General features: G+C 46.0%; 1 protein-coding gene across 1 annotated transcript in view; it reads left to right on the top strand.

Moving 5' to 3' along the window:
• Positions 1-8,970: 8,970 nt before the first annotated feature.
• LOC135115876 (uncharacterized) overlaps positions 8,971-15,000 on the top strand; it is a 12,456-nt gene continuing 6,426 nt past the window's right edge. The window contains exons 1-3 of the mRNA XM_064032970.1: positions 8,971-9,460; positions 10,308-10,461; positions 12,368-12,460. Of these exons, the coding sequence (XP_063889040.1) occupies positions 9,294-9,460; positions 10,308-10,461; positions 12,368-12,460 (414 nt within the window). The 5' untranslated portion in view covers positions 8,971-9,293. The remainder of the gene's footprint in view (positions 9,461-10,307; positions 10,462-12,367; positions 12,461-15,000) is intronic.

Here is a 15,000-nt window from a genome sequence, read left to right on the forward strand (position 1 = left end):
GGCAGGTCTGAGGGGGGAAGTGATAAGGGGAGGGGGAGGGTTAGGGTGAAATGGGAGCAGGGGTAGGAGTGAAAGGACGAGGATAGACACCTGACAGGTATGAGGGCAGTAGTGCCTTGTACCTGCTGGCAGCGACACTCACCCTTCGCGCCAGGTAAGCAAGTAAGTAGGTCCATCGTACCAGAGTGACCAATCCGCCTCGAGCACCTTTTTCCTCGATGTTCAGGTTGACGACTTTACCTGAATTCGCCTGTTGGAGTGGCCATGTAGACACAACATAAGGTGATGGTGCTAATTAAGAGTGGTGAAGTGCAGGACGTTGACAGTGACGCATGTAACCCTTGAGTTCACTGACGCAATGGCCAAAATGAATGACTGAAATACCTCGACCATAAAATATGCGCGAAGAAAAAAAGATGGGACTTACTAAACACGATTAATCAGTGAATCACGTCATACGGAACATCATCTCAATGTGTAAACTCCTTAAGAATTGGCAGAAAGGAAAGCCACAGTGAATGACTGAAGTACCATACAAAAGTGAATGAAGAGAAAACGAAGACTCAATACGATTAACCAATAAATAACTACTTACGAAACAGGACTGAAATGTATCAACCTTCAAAAATACTACAAAAGTGAACGGAAAAAAAAAAATGAAGAGACTCAACTCGAGCAAACAATGAATAACAAATTATGAAACAGGATTGGAATGTAATAAACTTCAGAAACACTAAAGATCCAATTAACACTGAATTAACCCTTCGAGAAATTTTATAAAGCAAAGGGAGGCTGAAGTGCTCCATTCGTTAAAGAATAAAACATACAGAGTGAGAATACCAAACACAGTAATGATAAGAAAATACTCGAAAAAATTAACAAAGCAAAAGAACTGACTGGTGTACCATTCATAAAATGAGAAACACACAAAACGAGAATACCAAAGATACTAATAATGGCAAAATACTCGTAAAAATCCACAAAACAAAGAGAGACTTAGGCGCACCATTCATTAAGTCACACATACATAACTTATAACGCAACACGGATATGAAGAGCAAGTAAACACGCGGGAGGAAGTGAGGAAAGGCCACCACAAGTAACACTGAACCGAAATGCTGTAACATTAATCTCAAAGGTGCAATAGAAGTTCCGGGAGGATGAGAAGGAAAACGTGTAGGCGTGGTAGCGGATGCAGCGAGGGCGTGGGAAGAAAGTGAGTAAAAGGCGGGTGTGGGAGGGCGGGGGGAAGTGAGAGCAGTGACGTGTTGTTATTATGTATAATCACTCGCCTTCGTCACATGACCGAGAGAAATTAATCACAATGGAGAGAGGAGAGAGAGACGAGAGAGGAGAGAGAGAGAGAGAGAGAGAGAGAGAGAGAGAGAGAGAGAGTGAGAGAGAGAGAGAGAGAGAGAGAGAGAGAGAGAGATCCTACTTTTGCAATGACTTCACACTAGCCTATGATGAAAACTAGAAAACATAGAACAGAAAAGATTTTATGTATTTGATCAATCAAGAACACACACACACACACACACACACAAAACATATACAAAAAATTACTTTGTTCAAATGAAGTTACCTGTTCAGTGAGGTAAATAGCCACAATTAATGAAAAAAAAAAAAAAAAAAAACATTTTAACTTGTATTTCTCTTAATATGCCCTGGTACTATGATTTTTTTTTCTCTCTCTCTCTCTCTCTCTCTCTCTCTCTCTCTCTCTCTCTCTCATCTCTCTCTTCTCTCTCTCTCTCTCTCTCTCTTGGTAACGATAGACAAGCACACTGAAAATATTTTTAGCTCAATTTTTTAGTTTACCATAATTATATCAACCATCCTTCTTCTCTGCCTTTTCTTCCTCCTCGTTGTACTAGTTTCGTTCTTCAGTTCTACCTGCACCTCCTCTCGCCCCGCCACGCTCTCTCCTTCCATCCTCTGAGCAACATTCTCGCCGCTCCACGCGTCACTCTGACTCCATCTCTATGCCACCTACTCCATTCTTACGCCCACGCTTACATATTCTCTCTCTCTCTCTCTCTCTCTCTCTCTCTCTCTCTCTCTCTCTCTCTCTCTCTCTCTCTCTCTCTCTCTCTCTCTTTCAGCAGACCTGGCCTTCACAATATTTCTTTTGAGGAGTATGCAGTATGAATGTATAATATGAACCAATGAAAATATCAGTCAATCAGTCTCTCTCTCTCTCTCTCTCTCTCTCTCTCTCTCTCTCTCTCTCTCTCTCTCTCTCCTCTCTCTCTCTCTCTCTCTCTCTCTCTCTCTTCAAACATTCTTCCTTTCTTTCCTTAGTACAATTTTTTTTTCCATATTACTACATTGTCAGTTCGTAGTTTCATTGTGTGTAGACGTGTTACATACACTGCGAAAATATATTAACTGAAAAAAAACAAACAAACAAACAATATTTTTGAATACGAATGATCTTTCTACGTAGCTTTTTACCTTCAGCCTAACAAGAAAGTGGCTTAACGTGTACGTGAATGAACTAAATTTAACATGGAAGTCTACACATTGATTGACGCCTAATGATTCTCTTTCTCCATATTTGTGTCACTTTATCAACGCCCACGCACCTTCCTCACACGGCTCAGGTGCGATGAGGGTGAACAGTGAGAAAGAAAAGTGAGGAAAAATAACCGAAAGAGTGGGAGTTATGGGGCGTGAGTCGTCCGCCCCACCCACGCCGGTTCCAACACGTGCTGGGCGCTGGGAGGGGAGCGAGGAGGCCGGGGAGAGGAAGAGGGAGGAAGAGATGGGGGAGAGGGAGATGGAGGAAGGAGAGAGAGAGAGAGAGAGAGAGAGAGAGAGAGAGAGAGAGAGAGAGAGAGAGAGAGAGAGAGAGAGAGAGAGAGAGAGAGAGAGGAGGGGAGGGGTGAAGCCATGCTCTGCTTTTGAGGAAAATGTCAAAGTTCAAGGTCATTCGGTTTTGTTGTCCTAATTGTGGTACACCTGTCTGCACCTGCCGCTTCCTGGCCCATACACGGTGCGTGGCGTCACCTGCTCGCCAGGAGTACCTGGGAGCCCTTCTGTCCCGCCAAGGTGTGATAAGCCGCGTGTTTCCCAAGGTTTACTGAATGACTTCGAAAATATTAGGCCGGTTATTTCATTTATCTATTTTCTTATAGGAATTCAAAAATTTTTAAGTCTTTGATCTCTACTTTTTCTTATATGAATGCATGTGTGTATCTATACTTGTGTATATTTGTGGATAAATGTATACTTACTACTGTATTCTTGAGTGGTGGTTGTGCGCGTGCGCGTGAGTGTTAGTACGTGCATGTGTGCGTTTGTATGAACGTTTTCACGTACGCGTACACACCTTAAATACCTTACGGCACCTGGTCCTCTCACCTTCCCCCGGCAATGACTTCCCCCCTCCCTCTCCTTCCCTTCCTCTCCCTCTCTCCGTGTCCCCGGAACTTATCGGTCGACATGACGCTGACGACCAAGTAACTCGTGCAACTTTACGACGACTGGGAGAAATACAAAACTGACGACAATTGATGTATAAATGAGAGAGAGAGAGAGAGAGAGAGAGAGAGAGAGAGAGAGAGAGAGAGAGAGAGAGAGAGAGAGAGAAGGGTGGGTGGGTGGGTGGTGTAAAGATGTTGAATGAATCAAAGGGAGGTAGAGTCACCTGGGTGGTAGCCGAGTGGCGCGTTAGTGGACAGCAAGGTGGAGGCTGGCATGGTGTTCCCCTATCCCACCCTCACCATCACCTAGCCCGGGAGAGAGAGAGAGAGAGAGAGAGAGAGAGAGAGAGAGAGAGAGAGAGAGAGAGAGAGAGAGAGAGAGAGAGAGAGAGAGAGAGAGAGGAAGGGAGGCCACCAGTGTTGTAAGGAGCCTCTTCCCAGCTTGCTAAAGGCAGCGGAGTCTAAATCCTCGTCCTCGGCAGCGGCCTGAGGAACGATGCCTCCCGTTAGTGCCACCGCCACCCTGCCGCCGCCACCAGCCGCCACCATAGCCGCCACCACCGCCACCGCCACGTTCTCTGTCTTCACTCATATTGGTGAATGAGATGTACTCTTGGCGTCAGTTGAACATTTGAATAATTACATGAAGTGACACGGGCGCACACGCAAACGCAGCTAGACACGGCACCTGCGCACTCGGGATTTCAGCACCGGTTGGCGGAGACACGAGGGAAAGAGGGGCGGCGGGATGGAGGCAGGGATACACAGCGGGAGGAAGGGAAGGGAGGGGAAGGAGAGGAGGGGGCGGAGTCGGTCAGCGGGATTGGGGTGTGGTGGTGGTGGCGGTGGTGGTGGTGGTGGTGGTGATGGTGGTGGTGGGGGAGAGAGAAACTAACCCTTCACTTATCTTTGCCACAAAACTCGAGGTGCAGAAGGAAGAGACAGAGAAAAGAGAGTGAGAGTGAGAGACAGAGACACAGAAAGAAAGAGAGAGAGAGAGAGAGGGAAGAGAAAGAAAATGGAAGCGACACACACAGAAAGACTGAGTGAAAAAGAGACAGAAAGAGAGGGAAGGGAAAGAGAGGAGAGGAGGGAGGAAAGAGAGGGAAAAAGAGAGGAGGTAACATCTGGTCGACAGCCCCCCCACCCCACCTACCACCTACGCTATCTAAAGTTGAGGAGACCAAAGGATATGAGGTGGAGGAGGCGGAGGGGGAAAGGGAGGAAAGGGAGAGAAAGGGGGAGGGGAAAGAAGGGAAAGGAGACTGAGAGAGAGAGAGAGAGAGAGAGAGAGAGAGAGAGAGAGAGAGAGAGAGAGAGAGAGAGAGAGAGAGAGAGAGAGAGCCTTTCTAGGGGTAGCTATGAGAAATAGATAAAAGGGGATAAAAAGGGAAGATATGAAGATGATAAAGTGAAGGAAAAGAGGGAAAATATATAAATATGATAATGCAATATATGGTGAAATTAATAGAATAAGTTCGATTTTTATAATGATTAAGAGAGAGAGAGAGAGAGAGAGAGAGAGAGAGAGAGAGAGAGAGAGAGAGAGAGAGAGAGAGAGAGAGAGAGAGAGAGAGAGAGAGAATACTGTACCTGGAAATCGAAGGAAAAGGAATATGAAAGGGGTACAAGAAGAACCAAAAGGGGAATGGAAAGAAAAGAGGAAAAACTAAGAAAACAAAACAATAATAAATGATAAAAAAAAAAACGCGATACAATAAACATGAAACTAATGAAAGAAAAAAGAGAAATGAGATGGGGAAAAAATAGAGAGAAAAAGGAGAAAGCTATTTAAACACTAAAACCACTTACAGGAAACAAAACCATGATAAAGAACTATTACCATACTACTACTACTACTACTACTACTACTACTACTACTACTACTACTACTACTAGACACACAACACACACCCGGGCAGTGACAATGAAAGAGTACTGAAGAGAGAGAGAGAGAGAGAGAGAGAGAGAGAGAGAGAGAGAGAGAGAGAGAGAGAGAGAGAGAGAGAGAGAGAGAGAGAGAGAGAGAGAGAGAGAGAGGCAGACAGAAAGAGAGAGGAGTAAAAAAAATAAATAAATACAGAGATATGAATGATTTGGCTAAGTCTGGGCAAGCGGTGGTGACCTAGATAGACGGACAGCAAGATGGCCGCTCGTGTCAGTGACCTTGGCTGGCGTGGCTCCCGTGAAACCTTGGAGCTGTGTGCGCGAGAACGGAGTGTGTGTGTGTGCGGGCCTCCACTCCCCTTGCGCCCCCTCTCGCCCGCCCGCCACTGCCACCCCTCCACTCACGCACACGCACGCACGCACATACACGCCTCTCTCTCTCTCTCTCTCTCTCTCTCTCTCTCTCTCTCTCTCTCTCTCTCTCTCTCACGCACACGTACAGTCACATGCATATATACACGTTCTCTCTCTCTCTCTCTCTCATGATTTATGGACGAAATAAACTATTCTCGTTTTTAAAAATGTATGTAAAAAAGAAGACGCGACGGAAGGTGCGGTGAGGCAGGGCTGAGGTGCGGCACGGCAATGTAAGGTAAGGCGAGCTACAGTAAACCCTTACACTCTTCATGTGCCAAAGTAAGGATGACAGTAAACCCACTTGGCGCCACCTTTCCTTCGCTTTGACAGGGCCAAGGTCCACTACTATGACTGTGCTCAATATAGACGGGTATACCTCTCTCTCTCTCTCTCTCTCTCTCTCTCTCTCTCTCTCTCTCTCTCTCTCTCTCTCTCTCTCTCTCTCTCTCTCTCTCTCTCTCTCTCTCTCTCTCTCTCTCTCTCTTTCTCCTCCTATCCTGCACTTTAATCTCTCTTCTTGATACTCTCGTCTGCTCCTGCTACTTTCTCTTCTCCTTTTACTCCTCCTCCTCCTCCTCCTCCCCCTCCTCCTCTTTTTCTTCCTTACACTCAGGCACTTGTACTTTAATCTCTCTCTCTCTCTCTCTCTCTCTCTCTCTCTCTCTCTCTCTCTCTCTCTCTCTCTCTCTCTCTCTCTCTCTCTCTCTCGTGCTCTTACATCTGCTCTCTCCTTCACTCTCTTTCTCTTCTCTTCCTCGTACTCAGACCCTTGTAGTACTTGAGTCTTCTCGTACTCTCGTTTCTCTCACTTCCTTTTCCTCCTCCTTGTAGCCACGTCTTCGTAAAGCAATATTTCCCTCGTATCTTCGCTCCACCCTAGAACCCCCCTCCCCCTCTTCCACCTCATTCTTTCCCTTGTACTCAAGTTCCTCCTGCCTGATACTAGATCCTTCGTGGTTATTTTTGTGGTTAAATCCCTTCTTATGTTTTGTGTAGTTCCTTATGTTCTCTGATTTTAAATGGTGTACTCGTACTTTAGTATAATTTTTGCTTGTGTTTTGTCTTCTAATAATTGTTTCTAATGTATTATAGTCTGTGCCTTTATTTTGTATTCTCAAACGCATGATTTTCTCAGTAGGGTTGTTTTCAAAGGCCACAGAGACGATTAACTAGGTTTCCAAGGGTGTTTTTTTCCTTTGATAGTACATAATCCTTGTTAAACGATGACTAGAATCATAAAAAATGCCCCCGATTGACATTAGAATCTCAGGGACCGAGACGTTTGGGATTACGGAGCTTAACGTCAATGGGAAGTTGGTTACATTGTTGTGTGTGTGCGCACGTCATCAGTTACGAAAAGAAAAGTTGGAGAGGCATTTTTGGCACACACGTCCCCGTAATGACATCAGTACGTACAGCTTTATGGCACTTGGCGTTTTTTTGCGCTACTCATCTTGTTTTCATGACTGTCAAGTTAACTGGCAAGGGTTGACAAGACGCGCAACGTGAAGGATGTCTAAGCGTCTCAATTAATTAAGTCTTTCAAAGGGATTTTTCTTTGTCCCTTGGAAAATTGTGGGGAATGTGATCTTGGGTCCGCGATGTGAGCTTCCTTGGATACTATTGTGTGGGGAAAGAACAGTTTTGGACACTGTTTTGTGAATGGACTGCCTTCTGAGCGGACTGTATTGAGGATGAATTGTTCCTAAGACTCTCTGGGGTACGAGCTGTCTTGGGAGTTCATTGTTCGATGCATGGACTGTCCTATATGCGAGTTGTCTTAGCTACGCACTGTCTCGTCCATGGAGAAGGTAAACTGTTCGCAGGATCTAATTGATTATGATACGAAGTTTGAGTATTTGAACGGGAACTGTCTTGAGCTTTGTCCTCACCACGAACCGTCCTTTACCACGAACCTTTCTCACCACAAACTATCTTGCTCACGAACGGTCTTGCCCACGAACAGTCCTGACCATGAACAGTCTTGTCCACGAACCGTCCTGATCACGAACCGTCCTCACCACGAACCGTCTTGTCCACGAACCGTCCTGACCATGAACCGTCTTGTCCACGAACCGTCCTGACCATGAACCGTCCTGACCACGAACCGTCCTCACCATGAACCGTCCTGATCACGAACCGTCCTCACCACGAACCGTCCTGATCACGAACCGTCCTGATCACGAATCGTCCTCACCACGAACCGTCCTGATCACGAACCGTCCTGATCACGAACCGTCCTCACCACGAACCGTCCTGATCACGAACCGTCCTGATCACGAACCGTCCTCACCACGAACCGTCCTGACCACGAACCGTCCTGATCACGAACCGTCCTGACCGCGAACCGTCCTGACCGCGAACCGTCCTGACCACGAACCGTCCTCACCACGAACCGTCCTGATCACGAACCGTCCTGACCACGAACCGTCCTCACCATGAACCGTCCTGATCACGAACCGTCCTCACCACAAACCGTCCTGATCACGAACCGTCCTGATCACGAACCGTCCTGACCATGAAACTTTGACCACGACTGTTTTATGCTTTGAAATTCACCTTTCTTGAAACAATCTCTTTTTCTTATTAATACGTGAATGAGGCTGGACAAAGGCACGAAAAATGAAAAAAAAAATCTGCAGTTTTGCCTCCAGAAAAAAAAAAGTTCAACAGAGAAAAAAAATCCAAAACAGAGGTTAAAATAAGCTACTTTACTAAACACAAAGAAGAACAAAGGATTTCTGGTCCACATTCATATATAAAAACCTGCCTCCCTTGTTCCTCTCGTGGCCAGGTGACAGCAAGCAATAATCCTATGAAAACTGTTAATTATTTTCCTGAAGTATACATATAAACCAGTAAACCAATTCTAAGTATACATCACAGTAAAAAATATGCACAAATCTGCCTAAGTATTTAAGTGTATATAGATGCCTTAAAAAGTACAACCAAGATACATTTACATTCTTGATTTGTCATCCACGTATGTGTCTATTTAAAGTGTGTGTGTGTGTGTGTGTGTGTGTGTGTGTGTGTGTGTGTGTGTGTGTGTGTGTGTGTGTGTGTGTGTGTGTGTGTGTGTGTGTGTGTGTGTGTGTGTGTGTGTTTATAATGTGGTATGCAATATGTCGATACCCTCATTATACAATTAATCTCATTTAGTCTTCAGTCAAACGCTCCCTTCATCTACCCATCCCCTTTACTCCCCTCCCCTCGTCCCCTTACGTAACCCCATATCCTTGCCCATTACAGCCCATCTCAGGACACTCACTCATCACTTCAGCCACGCTCTGACACTCAAGCCAAGTGACGCAGTGATTAAAGTCCATTCTTTCTGCAGTTCACCAGCTGATAAGAACCTGTGGAACATCTTATAACTAAAACAAAACAATAGAGAAGACAAGCTCGAGCAATTTAATTCATCATTAAACTATTACAAAGAAAGATCGTGAGCAGAAGAACGGAGCAGAGATAGAGTCTAAATCAGGGTAAACTCAGGACTCAAAATCTAACACAAGAAGTCAACGGAGGCTAAGGAACGTCAAGAAGTGGTACCGCAAGATGCCTCTGGACATACGACTGTTCCACTCCGGCGTCGGGAGCATGAAGGAGATGTTCAACAAGAAGGTGGAGGAACACAAGCAGGCGCAGTTAGAGAATCCGTTCAGCGAGTGGGAGGGCGCCGGCAGGGTGAGGCGGCTCTCTAAGGAGGACATCGGCTATGGCAGGTGGGTGTGTTACCTTGGTGGGTTACCGGTGTTACCTATCCTTTTGCTCCTCACTCATTCTGGTTGTGCTCCTAGCTTCACCTGTATGTGCACTAAGGGTTATTTTGTTTCCAGGTAAGATTGCCTACTTAGGTACATTCTCATTAGTTTGTACAGGTAATTCTCTCTCTCCCTTTGTATATCTATATTTTTTCCCCTCATTCAGTACCTAAGAATTTCAGTAGTTAGCTCTTTGTCTTTTCACCTACTTTCTTATTGAGTATCAAAAATCTCAAGTAACTGACAGACTCAACAATAGGAGAAACTTTCCCTCCAGCTATATATTTTCAATGAGCGGGTGGGGAGAAGCCTTCCTGCTTTTCAACTCCCTCTTAATACTGGTACTGAACAAGATAATTCCGTCAAACTGGTAATATGTTACGTATAACTCTGATATTCGACCATGATGTATACCTTCCTGGGTTGGTGATGAGAAGCTTTCTTGTACTGTATCCTGTCTCCATACTAACCCTGAACACAATTACTTTAAGGAGGCAATTTAGTTCTCCGTCATCTGCAATGTCCTCATGTTGTTGACTCGCCATTTCCATGTTCATTCCTGTTGTATACTCGTACTATCCCTGAACATAATTCTTACAAGCAGCTAATTTACTCGTAGCTCTCCTTCACCTGACACTTCTATCAATTCCCGTCATATACTCGCACTTTCCTCCGTCATCTGGCGATCTACTTAAAAAGAAGAAAAAAAAAAAAAGAAAAAAAAGCATAGTTGAGACACGCAGCCCTGAGAAAGAGAGGGAGTGAGGGGGTGAGGAGGTAAGGCCTTCAGCGGTGTTCCTCTCCCCAGACCCGCCCCGGGGAGCAAGTCTGAGCAGAGGAGTCAGCTGGCCAAGGCTCACGTCATGATGGAGATGCGATACCTGTGTGACATGATCTGGGACTGCGCGGAGTGGCGATGTCCGGACGGCAGAGCGGCAATCACCTTTGGAAAGCTCTTCAAGGTAAATTATTGGTGCCTGGGTTACCTGTCCTTTTTCTTTTTTTATGTAAGACGGACACTGGCTTAGGACAACAAAAGGGAAGAGAAAAAGGCCCACTGATGGTGCCAGTTCCCAAAGAGAAAGCCAAAAAGATTATCCAAAATTTGAGAATATGTGAATTGGCCACCTCAGTTATTTTTTGGCATGGGTTAGGTTATGTTATGTTAAGGGAAGCAATTTCATTAAAAAAACTTATCCTGTCCTATTTTATTTTGGCCTACCATGATATAATTCTTACCATAACCTAACCCTCCTTATCTTTATCCCATCCTTGCCTGACATAGTCCTACTCAAACATTCCAGACAGTTAATTAATCCATTCTATTCCATTCCTTACTTAACCTAGCCTAACATATCTTTATCCTATCCTAATCCGACCTGAGCAAAATTTAGCATCCCAGAAAGCAAATAAACTTATCCTATCTCATTCTATCTTTACTTGATCTAACCTAACTTTATCTAAACTCATCCTATCCCAACCTAACGTAACTTAACTAACTAACGCACCCAAGAAATACCTGGCTCGGTAAATGCTCAAGTGATCTCTTCTATTTTCCATTTAATTCTGATCTCTATTTTATTTTGAAGTTTTGAAAGTTACTGTGTTGTACTCCTGACCCACCTGTGAAGCTGAGAACCCCATGTAACTTTCCATTAATCTGATTATTGATTAAATGAAGGCACATGATGATGCCAGGTGCTATAGTTGTTGTTGTTGTTGTTGTTGTTGTTGTTGTTGTTGTTATTATCGCTCTTACTATTAATGATCGTCAACATTCTCCTGTTACTGCTACTACCACCACCACCACTACTACTATTACTACTACTACTACTACTAGTACTACTACAATTACTTTCGTCATCGCTATCCTCATAACCACTGCATCATTGCATTTTTTCTTCACCCTTTTCTAGTTCTTAGTTCGAAGCTTGACAATCCCTTCCTTCCCTGTTCTTCCTCACTGACATGAACACTTGCAAAACACACACGAAGAGTCCAGACACACGAACACGCCCTTCCTCTTCTGTTCCCTCTCCTGCCTGCCCGTCGCGTCCTTGGCAATAATATTACGGGTGGCCTGAATACCTTCCTCCCCGAAATGCAAATGAAAATGACACACCGTAAAATCCACACTCTCCTAAAACTATCGGTACCAATCTGAATAAACGCGATGGATTAGTTCGTTCAGGGCGTATACCTTCTGTTGTGTCGTCTTGAGCCTATACTAAATTATTCTGAATGTTTCTCTTCTGTCTGTTTGGGTTCAAGTAAAATAATTCGGTCTGTTTGTGTGTTTGCTTGCTTGTGTGCTTGTGTGTTTGTCTGTTTGTTTCGTTGTCTGCTTATCTGTCTGTTTGTTTGTTTGATTGCTTGTCTGTCTGTTAATGTGTGTCTGTCTTTGTTTGTCCGTTTGTTTGATGATTCTCTCTCTCTCTCTCTCTCTCTCTCTCTCTCTCTCTCTCTCTCTCTCTCTGTGTGTGTGTGTGTGTGTGTGTGTGCGCTCGCGAGCTCTCCTCTCCGGCTGTCTATAGTATCTTTCTGCCTGTTTGCCTGTATACCTCTCTGCTTTTCTGTCAATTTGTCTGTCTCATGACCTGCACCACCACTTATGACATTGTGACCTCTCCCGCCTTGACCTCTGACCTCACGTGACCCATGAAATCTCCCTCACTGGACCGCTGACGTCACCTGGCAACTGACCTTTGACCTCTGCCTCGCCTCTCACCCTGATCCGTCCCACCCCCGCCTTTGACCTTTGACCTGGCGTGACCTCTGGCTTTTCCCATGCTGCGTGGGTGGCGGCGTCGCTGCTGGTGATGGTGGTGGCGGTGGTGGTGGTGGTGGTGGTGGTGGTGGCGGCTACAGCTGTACATAGCCATCTCGGACAAGGTAGTGGGCACTCTCCTACGAGCCCGAAAACACGGCTTTGTGCACTTCGAAGGGGAAATGTTGTACCAGGTGAGTCTGTCTAGCTTCTGTGTTTACCTCTCCTTAGTATGGGTGGTGGTGGTGATGGTGGTGATGGTGGTGGTGATGGTGATAACAAAGCTTTACTACTTCCATCACCATCACTACTACTACTACTACTACTACTATTTTCACATCTATAATTACTTATATTCTCCTCCTTATTCTTCTCTTCCTCCTCATCTTCCTCCAACTACTACTACTACTACTACTACTACTACTACTACTACTACTAATAATAATAATAATAATAAGGCTAATCGAAATATAGTTTAAAAAATCCAGGGATGGGGGGCAAAAATAACTCTCGGCCGGAAAATGTTGGAAAGAAAACTGAACGGAAGATGACCGAGGTTAGTAAGGGAGCGAGGGAAGGGGGGAAAGAGAGAGAGAGAGAGAGAGAGAGAGAGAGAGAGAGAGAGAGAGAGAGAGAGAGAGAGAGAGAGAGAGAGAGAGAGAGAGAGAGAGAGAGAGAGAGCGGGAGAGGAGAGGAGGGAATGAGGGAATGAGGGAAGGAGGGAAGGGAGGGAGGTAAAGGTCAGGGGTATGACTTGTGACACTAAATCGCTCGCATCGCCAAGACGTGGGAGGTTCGGGGTCATTCATTGCTGGTGGAAAGGTCACATAGAGGATAGGTCAGGTTGCGCTGGAGGGGACGAGAGGAAATGGGTCTGGTGGTGCATTGCTCGTGTGAACATCCACACCCACACCCTCACTCACACTCACGCACGCCCACTCACACTTAGAAGGGGGATAAGAGAACATCAACATTTCTCACGCACAATAATCTCCTTTCTCTCTGCACCAGTCCACAGTGCGCCGTTAATTACACGTATGGTTGTCTGGCGAAGAGCGCGCGTGGTGATGGGCTGATGGGCGGGGCTAGGACAGGTGATGGTGACAGCAAGTTGAGGGAAATAAAAGTTTTAGTGCCAAGAGGGATCGGGGTACTTGAGATTAGGGCAGAAGTGATGGTTGCTATGGTGATGAGAGCGGCGGTGTTGGGCGGCTGTGGAGGAGTAGGAGGAGGAGGAGGAGTAGGAGGAGGAGGAATACATAGGAAGAACATTGATGAAACACCTTTCGCTTTATCACAAAGATATCTTCTGAATTACTTGTATTAAAGTATAGAGCATAACGAGGATGAGAAGGAGGAAGAAGAAGAAGGGGAGGAGAAGGCATAAGAGAGCATATGAGTACTGAATGGCAGCTAACAAAGGCGACCACTAAAACTAACACCCGTAAGAGACAGAGGGGAATTACCCGTTAAGAAAGCGAGCATTAATGGTTCCAGTAGCAGGTTGGCGAGGGGCGAGGTGGGGCAGCCGTGTCGCGCCGCCGGGAGATGAACTGAGTGACCAGCGCGGGAGTTTCATTCATAAGCCAGCCGAGGGAGAGAGGGCGGGCGGCGTACTACTGAGAGAGGGAGTGGGCGGGTGCAGCAAAGACTCAAAATGTCAGTCCTGTACCTCCCCACACCCATCCTCCCGCACTCCTCCTCCTCCTCCTCCTCCTCCTCCTCCCTCTCTTCCTCTTCCTCCAGTTCTCCTCTGTTCTTTTCTTTTCACGGTTTGCATTAAGACATGACAAATGAACAGCTTATGGTTAGTTCACTGTTGTTTTGTTATTAAATAGATATGATATATTCGGCACAAATACATAGCGTACATTACTGATTCCAGCGCTGAAGTCATGTCTTGTCTCCTTCCTTGATCTTCCTCTTTCACCTTCGCTCTCTGGACACGAACGGGGCGTGGGCGTAGACTATCTATAACATTTCATTCAAACTTGCCGGGAAGGAGAGGCTGCCTGCGCGTGGCTGTCATGTCTCCTGGGACGAAACAACTTGAGGCACCTTGGGGATAAATATAGCCGCCTTCCCTGCCACCCAGCATCAGATGTGCCTCATGCTTACCGCTGAAAGGGCCGTCATCCTGTGATCATCAAAGCTGCTACTCCCGCGACTCACTCACGCGGCTCCACACACAATTACCGTTTACCCAAGTTTCCCCGGCAAAAAGAGACACCAATGACATTTTCCATCATTAACAGACTGAATTCTATCCAAGTGAGCAATTCGTTTAGTCTGTTAGTTGTGCGTTTCTTTAGGAGAGGGGTTAGCGTCCCCCTTTTCTTAGCGGCCCCCTTCGCCCCTTAGCAGCGTCCGGCAGCCACAAGGAACCAGGCGGCAGCTTGCACTGTACTTAATAGAGGAGAATTACTAGATACTCCACGGATCCTCGAGGCTCAAGTGACTCGTTATCGTCCGCTGCAGGTGTTGGTGGGGAGATCTCGAGGGTGGAGGAGGGGTTCTGAGAGAGAGAGAGAGAGAGAGAGAGAGAGAGAGAGAGAGAGAGAGAGAGAGAGAGAGAGAGAGAGAGAGAGAGAGAGAGAGAGATAATGTCACTATATCAAACACTCAAGGCTACAGCAAGGTTGGGTCTTCATGTCTGGCGAGAAATGAATGATGTGAAATTTACCGCGTCGCTCAGACACACCACACACTCTCCGCCTCGCCCTCTCGCGTCAGC

This window comes from Scylla paramamosain, chromosome 30, assembly GCF_035594125.1.
Source record: "Scylla paramamosain isolate STU-SP2022 chromosome 30, ASM3559412v1, whole genome shotgun sequence".
Classification (NCBI taxonomy): Eukaryota; Metazoa; Arthropoda; class Malacostraca; order Decapoda; family Portunidae; genus Scylla; species Scylla paramamosain.